This window comes from Cajanus cajan, chromosome 10, assembly GCF_000230855.2.
Source record: "Cajanus cajan strain Asha chromosome 10, NIPB_CcT2T_4, whole genome shotgun sequence".
In the NCBI taxonomy this organism is placed as follows: domain Eukaryota; kingdom Viridiplantae; phylum Streptophyta; class Magnoliopsida; order Fabales; family Fabaceae; genus Cajanus; species Cajanus cajan.
The window spans coordinates 34,391,873-34,417,032 of NC_138526.1; the positions used below are offsets into that span (position 1 = coordinate 34,391,873).

At 29.4% G+C, this 25,160-nt stretch overlaps 2 protein-coding genes across 4 annotated transcripts; one reads left to right on the top strand and one right to left on the bottom strand.

Annotated features, from left to right (window-relative positions):
* The first annotated feature begins 8,509 nt into the window (after positions 1 to 8,509).
* On the top strand, positions 8,510 to 10,263 carry LOC109813762 (uncharacterized). Its single transcript, XM_020378016.3, has 2 exons — positions 8,510 to 8,855; positions 9,691 to 10,263. The coding sequence occupies exons 1-2, from the start codon at positions 8,599 to 8,601 to the stop codon at positions 10,124 to 10,126; spliced, it is 693 nt and encodes a 230-aa protein (XP_020233605.1). The 5' UTR covers positions 8,510 to 8,598; the 3' UTR covers positions 10,127 to 10,263.
* A 1,435-nt stretch (positions 10,264 to 11,698) lies between these two features.
* UBP15 (ubiquitin-specific protease 15) lies at positions 11,699 to 20,691 on the bottom strand. 3 transcript variants are annotated; one of them, XM_029274441.2, is made up of 14 exons: positions 20,447 to 20,691; positions 18,949 to 19,371; positions 17,926 to 18,358; positions 17,375 to 17,831; positions 17,060 to 17,226; positions 16,866 to 16,954; positions 16,441 to 16,526; positions 16,172 to 16,334; positions 15,865 to 15,988; positions 15,580 to 15,737; positions 15,336 to 15,420; positions 13,514 to 13,726; positions 13,045 to 13,106; positions 11,699 to 12,549 (listed from the first exon to the last, which is right to left on the bottom strand). In XM_029274441.2, exons 2-14 carry the CDS (start codon positions 19,233 to 19,235, stop codon positions 11,919 to 11,921), a joined length of 2,955 nt encoding a protein of 984 aa, XP_029130274.1. In that variant the 5' UTR covers positions 19,236 to 19,371; positions 20,447 to 20,691; the 3' UTR covers positions 11,699 to 11,918. The 3 variants fall into 3 exon arrangements, with proteins under 3 accessions (XP_029130274.1, XP_020233591.1, XP_020233592.1); XM_020378002.3 differs by having other exon boundaries at positions 18,949 to 19,294; positions 20,447 to 20,689; XM_020378003.3 differs by lacking the exon at positions 20,447 to 20,691 and adding an exon at positions 20,034 to 20,408 and having other exon boundaries at positions 18,949 to 19,294.
* Between the last annotated feature and the right edge of the window lie 4,469 nt (positions 20,692 to 25,160).

Consider the following 25,160-nt stretch of genomic DNA (forward strand, 5'->3'; position numbering starts at 1 on the left):
ATTACCAGATTAGGTAATACGTCTCTAATCGGCTTGCTAGTGTGATTAGCTCTTAATCCTTGATTATGGGCTAATCCTTGATTCTTTCTAATAAGAATCTGAGCCTATGGATCATTTAGCGACCGAATGGCAATCGGCCACCTGGTTCGGCCATTCAGGTGCCGATTGGGTGTCGGCCAACAGGTGGCCGAACGGCCGAACTAGGTGGCTGAATGGGCTTACTAGTACAGATTCATTTTTTTTTTGTTATATAATAATCTCTAACAATAACTCATAATATTTTTTGTTATATTATGATCTCTAATAATAACTTATAGTTTTGTATGAATGTACGGTACATTTAATCATTTTTTATACAATTATGTGTAAGTTTACACTTTTAGATTTTAGAATTGAAATCATAAATAATATTAAATATTTATTAGAGTATTATTTTTTCACTTTGCTTTATAAAAAATAAAAAAAAAATTAAAAAACCCGAACCTACCCGGTCAAGTGCATTCTCTACTACAGAACATGATAGTTTTAATATTTTAAATTTGGAGTGAGAGTAGACTTAACTTTCCAGAAAATCATTTAATATTTATTCATAACCAAAATAGGTGTGTAACATAGTATAGTCTATTAGATGTTAACTCGCATGATGCACATGTTTGCTTTTAAGATTATAATAAATTTATTTTTATAAAAAAGACTGATCATGAATAAGGCTTTGAAAATTGTCAACATTAAGAAGAATTGACTCATACTGTTTATATGCATGTTTGAACCTAACTCTTGCTGTATATTATACATATTTTAATAGTGGTTGCATAATTGGATTGTTATATTTTGAATTTCAATTTCGAATATGTGTACAGCTGCGTTAAGGAAAGTTTTACACTTTTAAAATATAGTTCTACCCAATTTAGCTAAGATATATACGGTATATATATCGAAAACATAATTCAAATTTGATCAATTATTTAAGAATTTGCCTTTAAGAATTTTAATGTGATTGAAATTTAAGACATTCCTTTTTTGGTGAGTGATTGAAAGACATGTTTTTTTAGAAGAAGACATTGTTAATTATACGTTTTTATTAATTTCTATATATTTTTTACTCATGCAATGAATCACATGTTACATTATCAAGAGTTAATGACATTATAAAAAGAAAGTTTTTTTTACACCACATTATTAAAAAAAAAAGTTAAAAATTCTTAGTATAAGTAGGATGAATAATGTCCCTACCGCTTTAAAAATGCAATTTAATGAATTATCTCAAAGTGATTACTTTTGATATATATATTTTTAAATAAATTATTTATAAATAATTATAAATTAATACTAAACTTATTTATATATATATATATATATTTAATAACTTATATATATATATATATATTCTCTTTATAAAATAAATGAGTTTTAATTTTGGTCTTTAGAAAAGATTTTTTTTTTCATCTTTTTCAAAATTTGGAATCCCTACTTTAATTTCTTAAAAATTTTCAAATTTCTATTTTGATTATTGTTAAAAATTTCTTTGATTGTCATTCTCCTAAATTTTGAAATTTGACTATTAACATTGATTTTAGAAAAATAACAATGATGTTAGGAAAAAATCTTAAAAGTGTCAGAAACACACATGGTTTCCCATACATTAAAAATATAATATGTTACATGTGATTATCTCTTAGCCTCCTATTAAATTTATGAATATAACTAAAAGCTTTTTAAAAAAAATACAAGAATTAAAATCCAAATTCGCTTATTTTTACACATTTCAAAAAATATATTTAACTGTATATTTAAATCAATATATGTAATGTGTGAGTATAAAATGACAATTTTATCCAAATTCTATGGTACCCACAAAAAGTTATATATATATATATATATATATATATATATATATATATATATATATATATTATAAATTCATCATATCAATGAATAGGGTGATATGATAAAATAATCATTTTTTATTAGACATATATGAAAAAAAAATTACATATATTGTCATTGTATATAAAATTTTAAAAATAATTCATACTCCACTGAAAATATTGAATTATATATTTATATATAAAAAAAAGTTGAATTCTTTTTTTAAATACATGCATTGCTTCTTAATGTAATCGAAAATACTTATAAATATTGTTATTGCTTAACGTAATTTTTTATGAATTAAAATTATTCAAATTTTATTCGATACTGTTAAATAATAGATCAACTGAATTTTTTTTTCTATATATTGATAGGAAAATGTTAAAAATATTAAATTATAAAATTTTGATCAACAATTTCATCGTTGATAAAAAAAAAAAAAAAAAAAAAAGATTTGAAAAGTTATAATATATTCAATATAAATTTTACTTAAAATCTTCTTCTTTTTTTTTTTTTTTGTCACAACCCTAGAGAAGTAAATGAGTATTTAAGATGTAGAAAAGTTAGTTATGACTCGTGTGAATAATATGAAACCAAACATGGATGTGTATTTTTTTAAAGCACAAGTATTAGTAAAGGTACTATCATTCCCTACAAAATCCTACTTAATATCTTCCTTAGATATGATACGTGTAAATGTGTAAATGGACATTAATTTGTGCCAAAAATGAAAGAAAGTTATGGAATCATCAAACTTTGGTCAGAGTTGCATTGCACGCTCAACACCCATGTACCCAAAATGGCTTCAATGAAAAGTACAAAATCAACGACCAAATCTTATTAGGATTCTCAACAAAACATGAACATCAAGAAAATCCAAATATCTACGAGTACATAATAATAAGAAATATTTTATTTTCAAGGTACCTGAGCAGTTCAAACTCACCATTAATAGTCGACACTTCTAGTCCTAGCTCAAAAATATAGTACCCTGTGGCCCTTTAGCACGCTTCACGAAGTGTTTCATAAAAAATTTAAAGTCATGCAAACCACAAAAACTATATCTAATTCGACTTTGGTCACTTGAAAAATCCAGAGATGTCAGGATCTTCATCGTACCAAAACTCAGAATTAATAATTACCCCACAAACTTGGTAGATGTGATTCAATTCACATCAGCATTTAAGAAAACTAGCTTCAAATTTAGGGATTTTCTTTATAAAAAAAAAAAAAAAAAAGTTCAATGGTTTCGATTTAATGTAAAATGTTCTGATATGACATGTAAAATTAATTGTTATACATTGTAAATGAAAACCTGTATGTGATGGATTGCAAATGTCTTGAAGACATGCATTTTTCTAAGAATGAAATTTGAGAATGCTACTTGTATCAAATAAGGATATCAGTATCACGTCAAATATAAGAAAAAGAAAAGGATTGAGGAGTTCTCGATATGACTACATTGAAGAGTCATCAGTTCATCATAATAACTTACTTAACCTGTCTATTATGAATAAGCACTAATAGATTCTCTTATGGGCAGGGACGGAGCCAGGATTTCAATACTGGGGGGTCGAGAATTGGAATGATCAAATGAGGCGCTACATTTTTTTTAAAAAAAAAAAATTCCAAAGTGATACCACATAGCAGGCCGTACCAGAAGTCCAAAAGTTGAATAAAAAAATAAATTTGGGTTATTCATTTAATTATACATATGAGTTTATATTAAAAATAGGGGGTGTCATATAGTAATATATATGTATATAAAAAAAATTAAAATTGTTGGGGGGGCCGTGGCACCCGTAGGTCCCCCCTTGGCTCCGTCCTTGCTTATGGGTCTGGGCCTAAGCTCATTAAGGTTAATATAAATAAGTGTAATTAGTGACAAACAAAGGTACGTTTTCATAATTACCAGTTGATTAGCATTGATATCTCTGAGACCGAGGACTGACTTAAGTATTGGAGTGCATTTTGCAGGTACCCCTCTCTTTCCTTAAGATATATATCATGGAAGACGAAGACCTAGCAGGAATAGCAAAATTACCGAAGTACTCTCATGTAAGTACACTACTTAATTGATGTACTTGCAGAAGTGTAGGCATCTCTGCAAGTCAAGAAGCAAATCTTCTCTCAATAATTGAGACTTTTAATTGAGAAAAGTGCATGGCTTAAATGTTAAGAGTGGTGGAAAGACAATTTTGACCTCATATAAGAGGGGAAGCAATCAAGTAAAATTTTTTTATAGTAATTATGGTATTAATATAAATTAAGTATCTATCTTATATAAAAATATATATAACTCATTCTCAATGATCAATTCCTATAGGAATAAAATGATATTTTTTATCACGACTCTACACTTAAGGTAAGAATTAAACTTCAATTTTTAATTAAGAAATATAAGTATCGAATCACTTAAATTAACGATTTTTAATTTAATAAACACATTCATATAATGATTCCTAAATCAAATATATCACATAATTATGAATTGACTAGAAAGATATCTAACTATTCATTGAAGATTTTTAAAGAAAAAAATTATTTAATCAACAAAAATTTAAACCTACTCTTATATTATAGATTTTAATACATAATTTAGAGAGTGAGATTTTCAATATTTTTTTGACTCTCTCAATTAGATTTTCTATATTCTTTCTCTTCTCACTTTTATATATGGGTTGCACATACTACCTCTTCAATTAATCAAATATTCTCTCTCAATCATCTCATACTATCATTCTTCTATTTTTTTTTTTTATATTTATTCTCATTAAACTTTTATCCCTTTGAATATGTTATTTTTTATCTTAAAATTAAATATCAATATTTTTATAAAAATTATTAATAGTTAAAAATAATCTTATGTCAGAATTAAAATATTTTATTGTATATTTAAAAGTTAATTTATATTTGCAAAGATACATAATGAATTTTAATTATAATATAATTTATATAATTCAATGTATTTATTTATTATAATTGTTTATTTTATATAAAAATAAGCATTCATCATAATGCATAAATTAAAATATTAGTTAATTAATTCAGTAAACCCTAACAAAAGATGTTGGGAATTTGGACACCATTAAACACACTATAAGAAATGTTACATATAGTGACAAAAGTGTCACTATAAGTATAATATATGTAAGTATATATCTATTTGACATATAGTTACACACAATTTTAGTATTAATTTTAAATAAGATTTAATAACATATTTTGTGTGTCACTATAATCTATACTTATACTTTTTAACAATATACTGACATATATTATATTTATTGTGTAAATAAAAATAATTTTTAGTGATAATTTTTATATCATTGTATAATATATCACGATATGGTAATTTTCTTGTAGTGAGATTTTGAGTCTAGGATATCAAATTATAAACATGTATTATAGACCGACAAATTCCCATCAAAGGCAAAGCCCCACTCCCTCACAATTTGCTAGCCACCTTTATAGGATTGGAATACCCAACCTCTATTTTAATTTTTTAGAGCTATTATACAAGACCAATGAATATGATTACGATAATCTCATCTATAACTGAGAATCATGAAGAGAATAATTTTATAAAAGATACCCTTAACTTTATCCAAAATCACCTAGCTTTTCCTGTGATTGCACTAACTTGAAACCCTTTTGCTGGTTTTCACTCAATCACTTTGTTTAAGTTGTCCCCAGTAAATATTCTTAACCGTACAATATCTTTCTCACTGAGATCTTGTAGAGTACTTGAGCACATGAACTTTGACTAGTGTTCTTCATTTTATTTTATTTCTCATATTGAGTACAAAATGGCGTGACATGGCTCATCTTTAGCTACTACACATTATTCCTTAGTAGACCTGCAAAATAAGAAAGCAAAACTGAATCCTTTGATGTCATGTTAACACCAACAAATTAAATCTTCAAATATTATTATCATACTTGAAAATTGAAACTAATTGCTAAAAGATTCCTTGATCCCTCCTAGCCTATCTGAGACTTACGATGTGTTTGAGAGTGATGAATTACCATGAAATTATAATAGAGTGCAGGAAGAGAAAACTGTCGAAAATTTAAATATTAAAAAAAAAAAAAAATCAACTGTGTTTGGGAGCCTCAAGTGAGATGATTATTGTGGAAATAGATATGTCTCGCTAAAATTCTTAACTTTTGGTATGCGAAGAATTTTAAAACATAAAAGTTGGTTGATAACAAAATAGTCCCTATGACTCAATCATATATCATAGCATCAAATTATAATTGAATTTGTAAATATATTATAAAAAGGATAAAATACTAATCATAAATATCAACTTTACTATACTATTTTATCTAATTTTATCCTATCAAATAATTATAATTTTTTTTTTCTATTTTACTTGGTTTCTTACCTATCTTTTTTTTTATCAAATTAATTTTCATATATTCTCTCTCATTCTCTTTTATTCCTCTTTCTCCTCCAAACAAAATATTTAAAGTGATGTAATACATATCCAATTAAGTAGAGTGTGTTTGGAATGAGTTGAATTTAATGTAACTTATGTTAAATTAACCTAATGAGACAAAATAGTTACTTTTACATTTTGCTCATTATAATGAGTAAAAGTCTCTTTATGATAAACCAAATACACACATTATTATCTCATGCAATAAACAAATGTAGTTACTATTTAATGTAGCCCTCAAATTCATGTAATCCTTAGTCATACTCTTGGAACCAATCAATATACCAAGCCCATTAAATTCTTTGAAGGCCTTTTTGTAAGAATTAGGTTTAACCTAATACATATCCTCGGGCCTTCACAATTCGGACTTTGACCCACATATCTATTTTTATCAACTCAAATACAAAAAAAAAATGTCGAAGAATGAAAAATCAATTCGTGCAAATATTTTCAGAAAGGTCCATAAACAAGTGAAACATTAACATTACATTTTTTAAACACTGTTTTTGTTATTAGATGAATTTCATTTAAATCATATCAAATTATAAATTAAAATTATGATGTGAATATGAGGTGAATATGAGGAACTCATTTTAGAGTGTAAAATAAATAATATTATAATATCGGCTGTTCATAAGAAAATCAACATTGGATATGTTTGAGCATTAATTATTGACCAGTATTTTTCTCTGTATAATATAGATGCATGTTTATTATATAATTAAAATTTATATAAAAAATATTATATTTATATATATAAATTATATTTAAAATTAGTATACATAAATATTTTTAAATATATAAATTATATTTTAGATTTATGATAAGTAATTTTTATGATAACCAAAAATTTATTTATTGAAAATTTATTTTAAATTATTAATATTTAATTTATAAAAAAAATTATGAAAAATATAAATCGAATTAGAAAAGGAATTAAAAAAGTTTATCCAAACTTTTTCGTTGAAAAAAAAAATCTTAAAAATACTTTTCACAAGATAAAGATTCGTATTTAATATATAAGATTGATTTTTCTAATTAAATAAAACTATTCTTATTTAGTATAAAGTACCCAAATCTACAATTTAATAGCTCTCACTTTAAAATATATTTCTTTTTATAATTATGTTGTTAGAGGAAAGTATTGATCGATGATTAATTTCTACTTGGTCATTAATTTTAGTATAATCTCTTCTCCTACTTACATCTTTACCTAAAACTTTAATTTAAGAGTTCAATTTAATTCTACTTGAATCGATGAGTTGTTTGCATATTAAAAAGTAGACTTAAATATCCTTTTAATCCATGTAAAAGAGGATGATTTTAGTTTTAGTCCTTTTAAAAGAAAATCATTTTCATACATGCAAAAAAAAAATTATTTTATTGTTGTCCTTACCATAACCATTAAATCCAACGGAAAAGAATAAAAAAAATCACAAAGACCAAAATAATAAGGTGAGAAAATTATAAAAATAAAAATAGGAAAGAACCTAAACAAAAACAAAATTTTAAAAGGACTAAAAAAAATTAAAAAAATTTGAGAGAAACAAAATAAAAATAACTAAAATTAAAAGGTTAAAATGAAATTAATTTATAGGAATTAAATATTTATTTGAGTCAAGTTTATAAAATTTAAATCTTTAAATATAATAAATACACTAATACAAAATATAAAATAAATAAATATAACAAATGCATTGATGACTAATACAATAATTTATAAAAAAAAACATTAACTTCATAAAAGTCATATAATGACATAATTACTCTTACAAGTTCAAAAAATAAATATAAGACATAAGTAGAAAAAATTAAACATAAAATAAAGTAAAGTTGGTAAAATAAATTATAACACATGAATATGAAATAATAAAGAAATTAAAAGATGAATGAAAAAAACTACATTAACTTCCTTTTTATGTCACACTCATGTCACTTATAGTTATATTACATTAAGTATTTTTTTTTTTATTATTTCATGTTTGTATGTTACTACTCACTTTAACGGTACGTAAATCAAATGATAAGAATTAAAATAAAACAAAAAAAATTACAAAGACGAAATGCAAAAATAAATTTTAAAATGACTAACATAAAAGAAAAGAAAAAACTCTTATTTTACATAGACTTGAAATTATTTAAGTCTAAAACAAATATAAAAAGGAGGGTTATGGAAACATTATATTGTAAATGTGTGAACATCAAACGTTGTTGCTTTCTAGCCACATGATGAGACAGTAATAATTTTAACACGATGCATCTGCAGCATTGAGCAACTCTAGCCATGGCTTCTAGAACCACCATCATCACACTCAAGCTCTCTTTCCTCTTGAGTTTCCTTCTCTTAGTTTCAGTGTTGAGTGTGAGAGTGAGAGGGTCAATTCCTCCAACATGCAAGCGCATAGAGTGTCCCACCCATGATGTCATTGAAGTTGGTCATGGCTATGAAATCCGCCACTATCATAATTCTACTCTCTGGATGTCAACTTCTCCCATTCAAAACATTTCTCTTGTTCAAGCCACGAGAACTGGCTTTAGGAGGTATACATGTTTCTTTCCCTTCAACTAGTTTACAATAATTTCTGAGGTTTTTTCTGCTATGTTCAGTGATTGTGTGTATAAGTAACATTCTTTGACTGGCTCTCCTTTGTGTTCATCAAGTGGCTATTGTCACCCAGGATATCTATTACCACTCATTTAACTGAATTTCATTTTATTTTTCCTTAAATTATTAGCTAGTGACAAAGAAAAAGAAGGGTATTTTATATAAAAATTATTTAAAATAGGAGTGGCAATAGAGTAATAGAGACTCAATAATTATAAAAGGTCGTAATTTAAATACATCTCTAGTCTCTTGTTAGAATTTGGAATTTCACTACATTAATCTATTTTACATTTAATGCAAGTCTTTACTATAGAATTAATTGTCTATCATGTTAAGAAACTTCGATTCTAATTAAAAAAATAGCCAAAAATATACAAATGATACATCTAACTTTTAACCTTATAGGAACTCCTCTCTTTTGGATTATTTTAATTAAAACACACAAGTTTGGAAGTTTTTAGCTTTAGCCATAACTCATTTTCAAATACAACTTATCACATAATTAATTTTATAAGAAAAACATTTTACTGTAGGTGGTTAATCTTTATTCAATAAACTATATTCTCAAGTTTTTGTACATTGCAAAATGTTTTCCGTAAGTGCCTATGGTGTTTGATTTAGAGCCTGTTTGTATATAAGGTAAAAACACTTTTGAGTGTTTCTATATTGAAAATAAAGAATATTTTTTTGGTAGAAAAGTTTTCAAAATCATTTCTAAACTTATATCTGACTCTTAATTGTGCTGAGTACCCCATTTGCTTTTACTTGCAGGCTATTTGATTACATTCAGGGCAAGAACAACTACAAGCAAAAAATTGAGATGACAGCACCTGTGATCACAGAAGTTTCACCTGGTGATGGACCCTTTTGTGAATCCTCCTTTGTTGTCAGTTTCTTTGTGCCAAAAGAGAACCAAGCAAACCCTCCTCCTGCAAAGGGTCTCCATGTCCAAAGATGGAACAGTGTGTATGTAGCAGCAAGACAATTTGGTGGATATGTAAATGATTCAAACGTTGGTGTGGAAGCTGCTGCATTGAGAGCTAGAATTGCAGGCACTAGTTGGTCTCGTGCCATTGACAAAAGCCACAAAGATGGTCGTGCTTCTGTTTACACTGTGGCACAATATAATGACCCTCTTGAATATGATCATAGGGTGAACGAGATATGGTTCTTGTTTGACATGGAAAGTGAGAGGCATGCAATGTGAAATGTGTGAGAGGACAAGAACTGTTTTCACCATTTTATATAGCTTGTAAACTTTCTACAAGAAAGCTATGAGCAGATCACAGTTTGAGGGTTAGAGCATCTGATATTGATAAAATAAAGTGTTGAAGATTTGCTTTAGCCATATGGTCTTTGATTGAATAATACTTTGCATCGCTAGTTTTATAGTGTGTTTAGATTTCAGTTTAAGTTCATGCATTTGCCAAAAGCTTGTTCCTTGTTTTTTTCTTAACAATGGTTTTGGGATTTCAATCAGCAATCCTAATACACTATCAAGGTCATTTTGATTTTTGAACACTTTTTAATGGAAAAGCATAGAACTCTTTATGAATTGATATAGGACTTTAAATCATAATTAATGTGTATCTAAGAATTCTGCAAAGATTTTACGCATTGATTAGTGTCATATCTTATTTGGCTTGTATCTTTGTTGGAATGGTGTTTACATACGATTGAGAGGTGTGATCACTTTTTTAAGTGCATCTCCAACCCAACACCCTAAATGAAGTTCTTAAATGGAATGAACTTCATATGTACACATCACGCATTTTATTATTTATTATTTAAGAACTTCACAAAGTATTCTATTTTCTAATTCAACATCTCTAAAATTGTTACAGTCTCACCAATATTTTCACATTAATAATTCACATTAGTAGTCAATATGATATGTGAACAATCAACATGTAACATTTGCAATTAACAATTAACTAATAATGTCAAATGGTTAATTAATGATGTGATAAAATGTGTGAAGTTTTGAACATTAGATGACAAAATATACAATTTCAAAAGTTATATAACAAAATTCACAAAATCATGAAATATAGATTACAAAAGTGCAATTAAACATAAAATACTTTGTCAAAAAGGACATCAAGGTGTCATGTTTGTTAGTACTCCCTTTACACATATATAAGAAAAAAAACTCAATTTCACAATATTAAGAAAAATACTTAAATGCATTTGATTTTCATATAAAATATACACTACATTATTAAAATATTCTTAATCACATTTATTATAGATAATGCTTTCATTCATTATCTTAAAAATATTTTTGAATTGAAAATCTTAAATAAAGTTAACTTAATTAAAATTTACTTATATCTAAATTTAAAAGTTTTAAATATTTTTTGCTTTAATATAAGTCCGGAGAGTATATGAAACCATTGGTTAATGAGACAAATTTCTTTGCCTTGGTCAACTTCAAGAGGTGCATATCTTATTAACACGAGTTCCGGAATCTTAACCAGTCAGCCATATTGTCGAATTAAATGTAAAGTATGACAACCTTCTATGATTGTTTAAATTATGATAGTACACATTATTGTATGGTGTGACTACACTTGTGTAGATAGTACAAGAATTTCTCGTTAAGTGAAGCTATCAAGAATGTGTTTGAGTTAAATAATAATACAAGTATTCCCAATATGTTTTGAATATTATTATAATGCCTTCAATTGCACATTAACATGCCTAATGAGCATGGTCCCCGGAAACAACCAACACAAGTTTAAAAATAGTCTCAAATCTCAATGAAATGGAACAATGATGCCACTAGGAAAAGACTTGATGGATTAATAGATAGCCAAAGGAACGATGCCGTCATCTTTACAATTATCAATAAAAATAAAAATAAAATACATCTGTGCTTGAAAGAACTATATGCCTCAATCAACTAAATATTGAAAACTTTGAGGCACAGCACCTACACTGCATCTAATAATCAGTTCAACCAGTTAGGATTCCCCAAAGACTAAAATTCACACTGACTAGAAAGAAGTCCGGGTAATACCACACACAGGATTACTCCCATATTGTACATACATGCCACAATTCCCATTTGGTGAATGTTCATTTGAAGAATTTGTGACCCTTTTAGAGTGATCAATTCTCTGTACTTGTTCAACATGACCCTTTTCATGGAACACCCTGGTAACTGGCCTACTATGTGAAAACTTCAAGTAGGACTTTTCTGGGGTGTAATTGAAGATAGATGAAATTGGATCCATGTTGCATGAATCACCATAGTCTACAGTGCTGAAGGAGTCCCTGGTGCTCTCAGTTGTGAAAGAGGCCTCATCTGAGCTTGTGAAGAGGGACCAATCACTTGATGTGGCATCCGAAAACTCGCTCCTGACATTTTCGGCATAAGTTTGTGTCACTGGTAGGGCATTCCTATTGGTGCTTTTTTTGAGGAAGCCATTAGTGGTGTCGATGATGTGAGTGGCGATTTCTGGCCTGGCATGGGGTGGTGCCTCTGGGACACAAAATTGATTGCCATGCCTGCTGTGTACTGGTTTATTAGGCTTCTGCATTTCCATTGGATTGTGCTTTGAAGAATCATATACTGACTGCTGCATGGCTTTCAATGCATGTTCTACCGGAGGACGGGGACAAGATCTATCAACAATTCAACAGTTTTAAAGCCAGAAGAAAGCATAAATAGTAAAATACAGCATGCAATAAAAGAAAGATGCATTGACATTCATAAAGGATGAACCATGATTACAATTTATCGATTCCATAAATAGGATCATTTACAATATGTATTCTTATGAGAAATTAAAACAGATATTCCGAATATGATCAGTCTATTTTACTTTCTAGCCCTCTGTTATATCCGAGTAGCTTTTAATAGATAAATTTAATGGAAGCAACAAAGATAAAGTGACAACATTCCACATAAATTAATGCCCACCTTAGCACTTTCATCTTTAGTTTGATTTTAGTTTTTCTTTTTTTCTTGACAAAGGAGGGTAATTTCCCCCAAAATGTAACACTTATATAAATACAACAACAGAACCAAGTATGCTGTTATGAGAAAATTTAGTACCAATGTGTACTCGGATAAAGAAAAGAAATTGTCAACGAGTGTGACAGCAACTAAATCTCTACCTCATATAGAATAAGATATATGCGCCTTCTGACATGACCTGATTAATTAGCACCGGCTGAACCTGTTAAATGGAAAAAGAATATCAGAATTTAAAATCTAATGACATCATAAACATTTGAGTAATTAGTATTATGAAACATAAATAGTAAAACTAAAAATACACATCTGCAGTTTGTTCATTTCCCAGATACAGCTAAAAATCCATAGTCTCTAAGTCCATATCCATGACAATTCAATCAGTCTATGATAAAAGAGAAAAGTAAGCAGCTATAAAAATACACTCTACCATAGAATCAGACCCTGCAGTGGCAACATGACATGATTTGTAATTTGAAATTGAGAAGTTAGGAATCTTTTCAGACACAAAATTGAAGACAAAGTATTAATAAAAGCCCAAATTTAGAAGGTAACACTACACATTAAATTACCAATTACATGCAAATATTGCAAACAAGGCAATATCCTTACCTCAGTATCATCTATCCTGTGCCAATTGCCTTGCAGATCTTTCACGTATGAAACATAGTGTCCAGAGAAAGATGCATTTAGTGTGTCCAGGTGCACAACAACAGCATAAAGCATGTAAAGTGGTGGAATATCACCCGTCCCAGTCATGAAAGGAATCATATCCAACATTTCAGGAAAAGTTATGCACTTGTTAATTTTCCCATATCTTCCTTCCTGATGATACAGAACCAAAAATAAGATATTCCATAGAGTCAACATATAAAAAGTTAAGAAATTTTAATCATTATCAGGAACACAAAAGTATAAGATCCAAATACAACAATTATGAGATGAACAACTACAAATATTAGATAATTTAACACTGATAGTTTCAAGGAACTCAACGATGAAGTTCTGAAACCAACTAATCTCACAATATGTTGGTAATGGCCAAATTAATGTGAAAATTTTCATCTCTAGAATTATTTATCAGTAACATTTACTTGCAGATTTTTTGTACATATGGAAAAGGAAATTCATTAAGAAAGAAGATAATAATAAAGATGGGGATAAGCCATTCTCCAGAAAACTACTATAAAAGAAAATTATAAAGAACTAACAAAAACAAACTAAAAAATAACAATAGATAATTGTAGCTTAATCTATCTATAATAAACATTGCAAATTAGAAGTTCCAGGCCCCTTCAGTAGACTGCTGTATGCCACTATTCATTGTCTTTTTGCTTTCTAGTTCCATTTCTTACACGAAAAAAATAAAAGACTTTCTCCAAATTAGGTGAGAAAATTGATTTTTTTTTTCAGATTGTTATAAAATTTGAAATAAAAATAAGTATTAAAAAAAGAAATAAATATGTTTTTAATATCTGAAAATATTATTTTTATTAATCTCTTCACATTTTGTTTGTTTGTAATGGTTAAGAAATATAAAAATTATCTACTTATTCCCTAAAAACACCTTGGTAAGGGACTAATAAGACACTTTTTTAAAAATAAATATATGGAGTAGAAAAGAAAATTTTTTAAGTTAAAGGACTTATTCCAAAAGACATCATATTTTAGATGCTAAAGACAAACTTAAATCTTAGAACAATCATAATAGTATTTTATCTTCAATATTCAATAATAAACACACACAAATAATGACATCATATTAAGATTTTGACCAAAAATAAATATAAAAATCAAATAACCAATGTCTTTTAGACTATATCCAATTATCCATACATAGCATGGGTGATAATAATGCCAGTCTCGAGTCTACAAATCCAAAAGGGAAACCCTTTAAAAGACCATGAGCTACTCACTCAAGTGAAGTCAAGCACCTTAATCTATCCCATGACAATTTTAATAATGCCAAAACACCTCAAAAATTCAACCATTCCTCTCTAACTATATGCACCAAAGAATGCAAACATTACACAATTCCACGGATCCCTAACCTCTTTTCTTCTTCCATACCCTTTAAAACTTATTTTGAAAAGGGACTCTAGAAAGTGGTCAAACCCACTTGCTCACCCAAATAACAAGCAGCCAATTCCATAATTTTTTTCCTATAGAAGTCGTTATTGCCATAGAATATCGGAATCCCATATTAGAGTATTATTACCCATCAAAGTATGCACAACATCAATAACCATGTTAAGTTTTTATAGGTCAATTTGTGTCTTGCTCAAACAACCTTAATCTAGAAAGTCAATAACTATAACACCAACCAAGTTATAAGTAGCAATAAGACTAGCAAGACAAACAATGAAGTCAAGCTTCCCAAACAGATGATGAAAACCCATAGAGAACAACCTTACAAGAGCTATGAATGAGATACCTGAAATCTCTTCAAAACTATAGTCAAGATGTTAGGAGCCTCATGTATGCTTAGCTGCTTTCTAGCTCGAACATATGTTGTGCACCTGGTTCAAAATGTAGAGGTGAGAGTCTCTTAAATTGGAAGTGAAAAATCTAACAATGCCCTTTGTTGTTTCCCTTTTCCTCATTTCCTTTTATTTTTTACTAAACCAACTAAACTACATAATTGTAACAAATAATAGAAACACATCAGATCATCAGACCTTCCACATCTGTACATATTTTCTCCATCCAAATCTTCAGGGGATGTAAACTGAGTCAGTGCATCTTCCAGTGACTCAACCCAACCCAAAATCTCCAACGTCAAGTCCATAATGTTCTCATACCTTTCTGACTCATGATTACAATTCAAACACTTAACCTGTAAACGTTAAATTCTACTAAGCCATCAAACAAAATAAAATCAAGATCACTGTTGTCTAAGACTTTGAGCCAGAGGAACAAAAGAAAGACATAAGAGAAAAGGAAATCAAACAAGGAATACACACCTTGGATTGCAGACGACCACCAAAAGTATGTTGTATGAAAGTTGTTTCTTGTAGTCTAGGATCAACCTTTTTCTCACCACCAAGTCCCTCCAAGCATATAGATTGCATTGATGCAATTAGAAGCCTATATAAACAACACATTTAATTTACCGTTGACTAAGCACAGATTGAAAACAAGTACATGAAAATTTCAGTATAGAAACATCAAACTAAATATAAAGGAAAATAGTGTGTGTTAAGAGAGGGAAATATAGTATCAGCATTAATTAATAATTCTAGAAACTTAGGCAAGACAATATCAAAAGACCTTAAAAATTCATGGGCATCTTCCTGACTTCCTTCACCCATGTGGCAGTTAATGCTCCGCATATGCCAAAGTATCCTACTAGGAGATAGAGGAGCCCCATTTTCTCTTAAAATCATTATGTGCTGCTCTAACTCACACATGAGACACCAATCTTTAGCACAACCTGGCATTCAATGAAAAATAAGACAATGTTTGAAAAAACATGTCTTGAAAGCAAGTTGAGTCATGACATTCTTGTCTTAGTGAAAAGATAGAGAGAATGTAAATACAGGCTTTTGAGTGTGATCTATAAAGCAAATAGACAACTAGAGGCTTTGTAGAAGTTAAGCACTGCAAGACGGCATTGGCATAGCAACTGCAAAAAATAAAAAAGAGATGAAAAAGAAATTAACAATAATCCAAAATACACCAAGAAATTAACCATAAGTAGATTTCCCCAAAACTTTATCTTCAAGTGAATCAGGGCTCATGTTTGCAAATTCAAGCAAGATGAAAAACAAAAGTTCAATTGAGACAGTCCACATGCAGAAGTAACCTTGAAATGGGGAAACCTCCCCCATAATAATAATAATATGCTACGTGTTGCATAAGCTACAGCACAACTTGACAAATTACTATATCTATAAAATATTCAACATTCTTTCTATTTTTATCACACTTATAAAGTTTTTTTTATATATTATTCTAGTATTACCTGTTCCCACAATTTAAAAGGCCCCTGGGGCATATGCCAAAGACATCACTCTGAAAAATCTTTACAAATTCATCATAAGGAAACAACATCTGAGACATGATCAAAACACCAATTAGTAAGGGCATTAGTTTCTAACTTGTGGCTATAGAAAACTGTTTCAAGTAGGAGAATGGAGGGAATTATACAAATCTAACCTTTATCTTCTTCACCTTCTTGTACTTTACATCAATGCCTTCTGTAGAGGCTAGAGGAGCAAGTTTTGTTGATTTTCTCAATCCCATCATTTTCATAAATCCAGTGCTTGCAGCCACATTGCTACCATTGCAATGTAAAGGGATGGTATCACTGATTCCAGCAACTTCTGCATGATTAACATAGATTTGTATTTTCAAAAGAATTCTAGTTACTAAGGGACAATACTTTAACATAGAATCAAAACTGAACTCAAATTATAGGAAACATTGACATTGAAACAACAAATATGGGTAAAAGTTATCTTAAATACTAACTTGGTTCATCTGGAATTTTCCCTTTCTTCTCCATTTCTGAACAACAAAAGTCTGCTGATGTCTTTGATGTTGACTTTGGTGATTTAGAAGATTTGGTCTTGGGAGGATGTAATATCTTTTTAGCTTTCATGCCTCCTTTGATTGTTGTTTCAGAAGAGCGTTTGTATTGCGCTGCTTCATCAGAATGATAAGTTCCCCCTTTGATTACATTTACATTTTTAGTGGTTATGTCTGTTTCAAATTCATCTACACTGTTATCATTGTTTGCAGCACTTGACACACTTGGGCGTCCATATTTGTTTCTTGTTACAAATGCATTTCCATATTGACTTTCATGGTTGTCATCCTCAAGGGTTGTATTTCTTGATGCATCATGTTTGTTAATATAAACTCCAAAGCCACCAGAATTCACATTAGAAATTTCTTCCTCCAACACAGAATCATTGTTATTTCTTGACTGCAGCAACAGTTAAGCATCATGATCAGAGATATAGTATTTGATTAGTTTATAAAATGAATGCTAATTGGATATCAAAGTAAAACAAGTAAACCTTCTGTCTCATAAATGCCTCCTTCGATACAACACTTGAAGAGGGAGAACAGGTAGCTTTATAATCAGAAGATTCAATAGAAGATTCATATATAGACCCATTATCTCTTCTCCGTGTTTCTCTGTTGTATTTATGGGAAGGTCTTTCAAAAGTAGAAGGTTGAAAATTATTAAATGGGGAAAAATCAGCTGTAGCAGGAACCGCAGTGCCTGACAAGGGATGAACCAAATTGTCCAAAGGTGCACTCTCCCTTAAAGTCTGCTTCAATGTCGGACCTGCGAACTGGTTGTTCAAATTTTCATAAAAGCAACTCCCATGACTAAATTCCTCAAGTGAAACAGCCAGAGGAAATGAGCTTGATTTATGAGTTTCCAGTTGCTGGCATTCCTGCTTGTGAATTAGCCTCCAATGGATTATTTGACAATTTCCAGAGCTGCAAACCACTTACAGCTCAGATTTTGAGAAATAATCTTTAGGTCAAATACAATATTTTCCCCAACAATCATGTTACAGGAGAAAATTAATAAAAGACTTAATATAGGTTACAAATAACCTGCATCCCCTCTTCTTCTCTCATCCCAATAGGAACACAAGATTAAGAAGTTCCATTTCATTTCCATTAATTATAAACCCTTGAAAACTCTTAAGCAAAATGTCATGGAGAAATCAAACATAAATGGTTGTTCCAACAAAGGCACAAAATAAGAAAATTGCCAACACAACAACCAATTGAAAAACTAGCACATTTTACTGGCCAAGAATTAATTTTCAAAGCCATGGGTTTATTTCAAAGCAATTATAGAAAACTGAGTGTAATTATTACCTATCTGAGAACTAATTGAGCACAACTCCTAAGGTAGTGTATTTTTCATTTGGCTTAAATCCAACTAGCAGGCTTTTAACCTTATTTCCAAGGCAGATATTGTGATAAGTATTTAAAGCATGCTTCCACACAATCTATTTAAGAAATCAAAAGGGGCAAATGAAAATAGATTTGCCGCTAAAGTAAGTCAAAGGAATTACCAATATCTAACAGATTTGCATCTGGAGCAGCGAGTTTTGGCCGGAGCAGAGCACCTAGCACACTCATGATGTTCATTTTTTGAAGAAGACACTGGAGGAATTACTTCGGCCACAGCCATTTCTTCAGCTCTCAGAGCTTCTTCAGCAGCCAAATGGGCAAGCAAATTTATCCTATCTCTCTTCTTAGAAGTTTCACTCCATTTTCCAAGTAAGATGTAAGCCACCAAGGGAAGCACAACCAGGACCAGAAACAGGACAGGTATATCAGATTCCCGCGGTTCGAGCATATCCCCACAAGCATACTCATGTCCAGTTTCCTCCCAAATCACTAATCAGAATATCATCCCTAAAAGTCCAAATAAACAGCATCTGTGTAAACAGCAACATAAAGTGCAGCATAACCTATGCCCCCACCATTCAAACCTGTCAGGTATCATCTACCTAAATTTCATGGTCTGAGGTTCCCCAATAACAAATCAAGTACATTATTCTACGAATTTCAGCACGCACTTGAGACATTTACAGATTTACTTATGAAATGAGCTATATTCACAATTATCACCCAAACACCTTATCTTAGACATTATTACTACAACTTATCCTACTTTAAATTAATTATATTAGTTTATTTAGTTCCAAAAAAATAAACAGTGGCAAGTGTTAACCTATCCTTGTCTCAGGAACCTAATCCCGTACCTGTGTAACAACATAACCTAATGTAATGTAATCCATGCTTGCTCAATGTTTTACAGCAAAAAGATAACTGATTCAACAAAGAATTCCCAATCTAGTTTATCTTAAGAGTACTGCCAGCATAGTTTCCTTAAAACTTTAATTTTACTGGTAGAAGAGGGAAAACAAATAATTTCAAGAATAAATACAGGACAATTGCTTTCAAGTTTGACAGGAAATTCTGCAGCCACGGACATAGTTGTCATGTTCATCATCCAGTTCAACAAAACAAGGCAAAAAAAAAATGCTCTTATTAAATACCATTTCACTGATACACACAAAGATGTCAACAGTCAAAGAGCAATGATGGCACAGAACAAAGCAATGAGCATATAAAAAAAAAAAACCCTTACCAGTTAGTTACCTTTGTGTGCCCACTGCCCCAATTTTATATTCAACAAACACCCATTTCAGGAAAAACACAACCTAACAAGTGAACAACCTCATTCCACAGTTGCATAGAGACAATGGGACAAAGTCCTCCACCTAAAAAGATGCTTCCACCAAATGAAAGCACTGAACCACCCTAATTTTTATTTTTCCTTTCTAAATAGACAAATTTCAACCCGTATAAAAAAATTTAAAAAAAAAACAAAAAAAAAAACTCTCTGGTTCCACATAATAGCTGAAAAATAAACAAAAAATTTCCAAGTTTAACAAGACAGAAAAGATAAGGCATTTTTTTTTTCCTTTCTTAATCTGAGATTCAAGTGCAACAAATCAACAACACCAAACAAACAATGCAAGTTGAAAACTTTGAACATACCCTCAACACAGAGAAGAAATCTGAGCAAAACCCACCAACACTTCACCTCTTTACTCTCTTCACCCTTCAAAAGATTCCTTGATTCCCTCCTCAACACACCTTCTTCTTCACTTCACAACTTGGCCACCCCTTTTCTTTAACGTTTTGGGCACCACCACCCTGTCCCTGCTCTGCACCATGCTCCATCAGGACCTCTCACGTGGCGCAACGTCACACGTTGATCACAGTGCCCCACTCTCCACCCTCAGATCAATAAGTGGGACCCACTCCGATGATGTTCCCAATGATTTGTCGCGGATGCCACGTGTACGGGTGATGCATTAATAAGAGCATAATTGTTGGTCAGAATTGGCGAATTTTGAATTGTCACTAAAAATAATTATTATAATATTTTAACTTTTTTGATCTGAGACATGTGATGTGACAGAGCCGTGACAGTGCTTTGCTCCGAATATTACAATGTCAGTGGTAAGAGACTTGGAAATTGGGAAAATAAAAATTCCCCCAAATTAACAATAATTTTTACATCATTGTTAAAATTTGTACATGTGGGTGTAATTATTGTAATCGAATGTTGCATAATTTTGATTAGGAAAAATTTAATCAGATCTAAATAAGGGCTTTTTAATTTAATTCAATAGTTAATTTGATTTTCAAAGATTGACAGTGAGTCTTTATTATATGCTATTTGAGATACGGCTAGTACTTGTTTAAGAATCATTGAGTCACACATCGTGATTCAATAATTCCTGATTTTAACTGTCTATTTTGTACTAAACTGATTTTCTATACTTGTAATTTGTAATTATTCATTTGTTTTAATGGAAAACAATGGGTATATTATGGGGTTAATGATTTTGAAGTTAAGTTTATTAAAGTGTAATGGTGTTGAACTTTTCAACTATTAATTGTATTAAACTTGATGGAGAATGTTTTGTCATTCTTGATATTGAATTCTTGACAGGTAGAAGTTTTTTTTTTATTCATATAAAAAAACTAAAAAGGCCATATATTTTTAAAACCATTTATTAAAACATGAAATAACAAAACACATTTTTTAAATCAAATAATTTTTAATAATTATAATATTTGATATATGTTAATTTTAATTTTAATTTTTATAATAATTCAATAAAATTAAAATATGTGTTTAAATTAATTTTAATCATAGCTATTATAATTGAATCATTTATATAATTATTTTTAAAAATATTAAGTATTCATCGATTTAATTCCTACGTCAATATATTTTAATAGTATTAAGATTAATTTAAATATATTTTAATATTTATATAATTATTTAATATTTAAAATTAGTTATATAAAATAATTATTATAATATTTTTTATGTCACATGTGTCTTTTAGTGTATAAGAAAAGATGCATCTTATTTACAATACTGAAAAACATGAATGGCAGAAATTCATTGAATTTTTACTAACAATAAAGACTGGGTATGAATTTTTTATTAAATAGATTGTGTCGATAACACATGTAAATATCTAACTACTATTCCAAATATTTTACAAATGAAATTGATTATTTATTAAAAATTGAGAATATATTATATTAAAATGTGTTGTGGCACGGAATTTGAATGCTGTTATACAGGATACAGTGTCTTACTAGTCAGTCCAACATGTTATAGCAGTCATCATCATGTATTTGTTCTTTCTTCTAACGTGGTGAGGACCTTTTAGACTATTATTCAACCCAAAAATAAAACTTTAGACTATTGAGCCAATTCACATCTTTTATTTGAATGGGTTTGACCCATTTTAACATCCTTGACCGTGACCAAATGTTTGTGACACAGACCCTATTTTGGTACTCAAAGACATCTTCTCAACAACACTTTCGTCTTCACATGTTGGAGACATCAATGTGGTCTATTTTCTCATACACTATTGGAAGAAATTCTGGGTGCATTGCTAATATAGAACTTGCTAATTTGGTTCACCATTTTTGCATCATGCATTAATGTGGAAAAAAAATGCATATAGTGGATAAAATAAAGTGAGTGTTAGCTAGGAACCTTGTGGTAGTTGGATCAGTAGTGGTTAGAATTGTTGAGTTTTCTATATTTGTACATCTAAATAAATGTGAGCTATAAAAGGATATTGTTTTGTTGTGTTGCAACATTATATGGTGTGAGTTTGAATTAATTGTGGAAAAGATAATTGGTTTAAATATGTTTTTGTCTCTTTAATTTAGGATAATTTTGTTTTTTGTCTCTCAAATTTAAAATTATCATTTTTAATTTCTGTAATTTTAAAAAAAATATTTATTTCAATCTTTATATTTAAATTTTGTTAAGAAATTTATTAAATATTATTACATAAATTCTACTTATTGGTATTTCTGTTAGTGAAAATATCACATTAAATCCAATTGAAATTGCATAACTATCTTGATTTGTTGTGTTGCAACATTATATGATGTGTGTTTGAATTAATTGTGGAAAAGATAATTTTAATAGTAAATTATTATTATTATAATTGACTATATGAAATAATAAGTATCCACTTGAGTTGATAAAACAATAAAATTATGTTGTTTAATTAAATAATCATATTAAATTTAGAGGAACTCTTTGGTGATGAGAAAAAATATGAAATGATAAGTTTTATATGTCAATATTACATGTAGAAAGTGATTTTTAGAATAATTTATTTCATTTAATTTGTCTAGAAGAGTTGTTATTTATATTTATATAAAATTACAATAAATAGTATTTTCTGTTTTTAAATCTTTATTATTTTGTCCTTTTTATCTCAAAATAATTTATATTTTAAAATAAATTTATATTTATTCACAATTTTACATTTATTAAATATTTCCTATTTTATGTACAATAACATTAAAGAACTAAATATTTGAAATGGAGAGTGCAAGTCATTTGCAGTATTTGGTTCTGTATTTAAAATCATCTTAAGCACAAAATGGATGGAAAAGTAAAAGTTAACCAAAATAATAGTTAGTTTTTATCAAAGAACTCTAAAATTTTGTTTATCATCAAAAAGTTGTTTCCTTTGTTAAGATTGTAATCGACAATTAAAATCTAAAATACCCAACATGCTTGAACAGTAACACCAATTGTTTTTGTCCATGGATCAAATGATATTCTTTAGGAGAGATCTAATCCAAATATACTCTTGGCCTGATAATTCTATCAGGAGGTTCATGACCTAATTGATTGTTCGAAGTTCGAACAAGTGGATACTGGGATTCAAGTAGCAGTCTCAATATTTTCTATAAAATTATAAAAAATTCTCATGTGTGTGAATTTTATAGTGTGTTTGAAACTAAATAAAAAAACATGGATCAACATCCTCCTTTTACGTCTAACAAAAACATCAAAGAGTAACTTCTTTGTCAATTGATATATTCTGACTTAAATATCACTCATGAATGAGAGCATCCAAACATGCTCATAATTATGATGATAATGACATTATTAAAATAGTTTGGTAAGAGGGTGTGTCCACAAAGGATCTTGGCCCTATTTGATTTCTTATTAAATGCAACATTCTTCCAAATAGCAAGAAAGGTAACTATCCTCCAGGACAAAGCAGCTTTTGAATTTTGAGGTCGGAATCCTATTTAATAAGTGAGATACATATTGGGCCAAAGTGAATCAATCCATGCTTTGGTTCTTAGATCCTAATAAGATTTCAAGAGCAGACATGACTCTGTGTAGCATTGCACAGGATTGCATTTTTGCTCAATTGAAATAGTTAAAAATTTCTATAGGCCATTGAAATTATGTCTTATTGCTAAAAGTAGGAGTGATTATAAGTTAAGTCAACTGGAGTAACCCAACACAACCTTAAAAAGAAAAAATCATGTTGGATTAAGTTTGATCAGATTAGTTTTGTATTAATTCAATTGATTTGGATCAAATATTGAGTTTACAATTTCATACCTGGCCCAGTTCAACTATATATAAAAAAATAAAAATGTTAATAAAAAAATAGAAACAACATCTAAGTTAGTACTTAGAATAGTAATTAAAGAGTTATTGTAATTTAGTTGATTAGCTTCATAGGGCAACTCTAACTTTTTAGATAGGATATTCATTTTCTTTTAATTTTTATAATTCCTGTTTTTTCCCTCTATTTTTCACTTTTTATATTTTTATAATAATCCGATGACCCCATCCAAAAGTGGGTTGGGTCAAGTGAAGCTAACACCTAAAATACTCTCAAATCCAACCGAAACCTTAATTATCCCTAGCAATTTTTATTTTTATTTTTATGTATTTGCTTGGTACTAAAAGTGAAGCGTTGATTCATCTTTGTGATATGCATCAATCTATTCTGCGATAATATAGAAAGTTTGAAACATGACTATTAGAAGTTGGCATTTCAGATCTTTGGACTATGGAATCTAGATCAACCAAAAGTTGCTCATTGTAGTATGCGGTTAATACCCTTTTTGTCAGTGACTCCAATTTTGCAGTCAGACACTACATGCTGTTTGGTCTCACGTCCAAAGCCCTCGCATAAAAGACATAAAAACAATAATCTACTAGGAGTAGCTTTCTACTTCAACTGTTTGGTTCCACATACAGAGTTCTTAAACTCGCATAGAAGACGTGGAAACAGGAAGTTACTAGGAGTAGCTTTTGTCTTAAACGTTAAAATTGAATGTGAATCTAGCCGGACGTGATGCTGTTCCAAGCACAGACTATATATATCCACATGCATTTTTT

What these genes read in the sequence shown, in the direction of transcription:
- LOC109813762 (XM_020378016.3), top strand. Translation starts at nt 8,599, where the DNA reads ATGGCTTCTAGAACCACCATCATCACACTCAAGCTCTCTTTCCTCTTG. An exon ending in ACGAGAACTGGCTTTAGGAG is followed by an intron (nt 8,856 to 9,690) that starts GTATACATGTTT and finishes TTTTACTTGCAG; the next exon opens with GCTATTTGATTACATTCAGG.
- UBP15 (XM_029274441.2), bottom strand. Translation starts at nt 19,235, where the DNA reads ATGCTCGAACCGCGGGAATCTGATATACCTGTCCTGTTTCTGGTCCTG. An exon ending in GATGCCCATGAATTTTTAAG is followed by an intron (nt 15,989 to 16,171) that starts GTCTTTTGATAT and finishes TTGTTTATATAG; the next exon opens with GCTTCTAATTGCATCAATGC. An exon ending in AATATGTACAGATGTGGAAG is followed by an intron (nt 15,421 to 15,579) that starts GTCTGATGATCT and finishes ATTTTGAACCAG; the next exon opens with GTGCACAACATATGTTCGAG.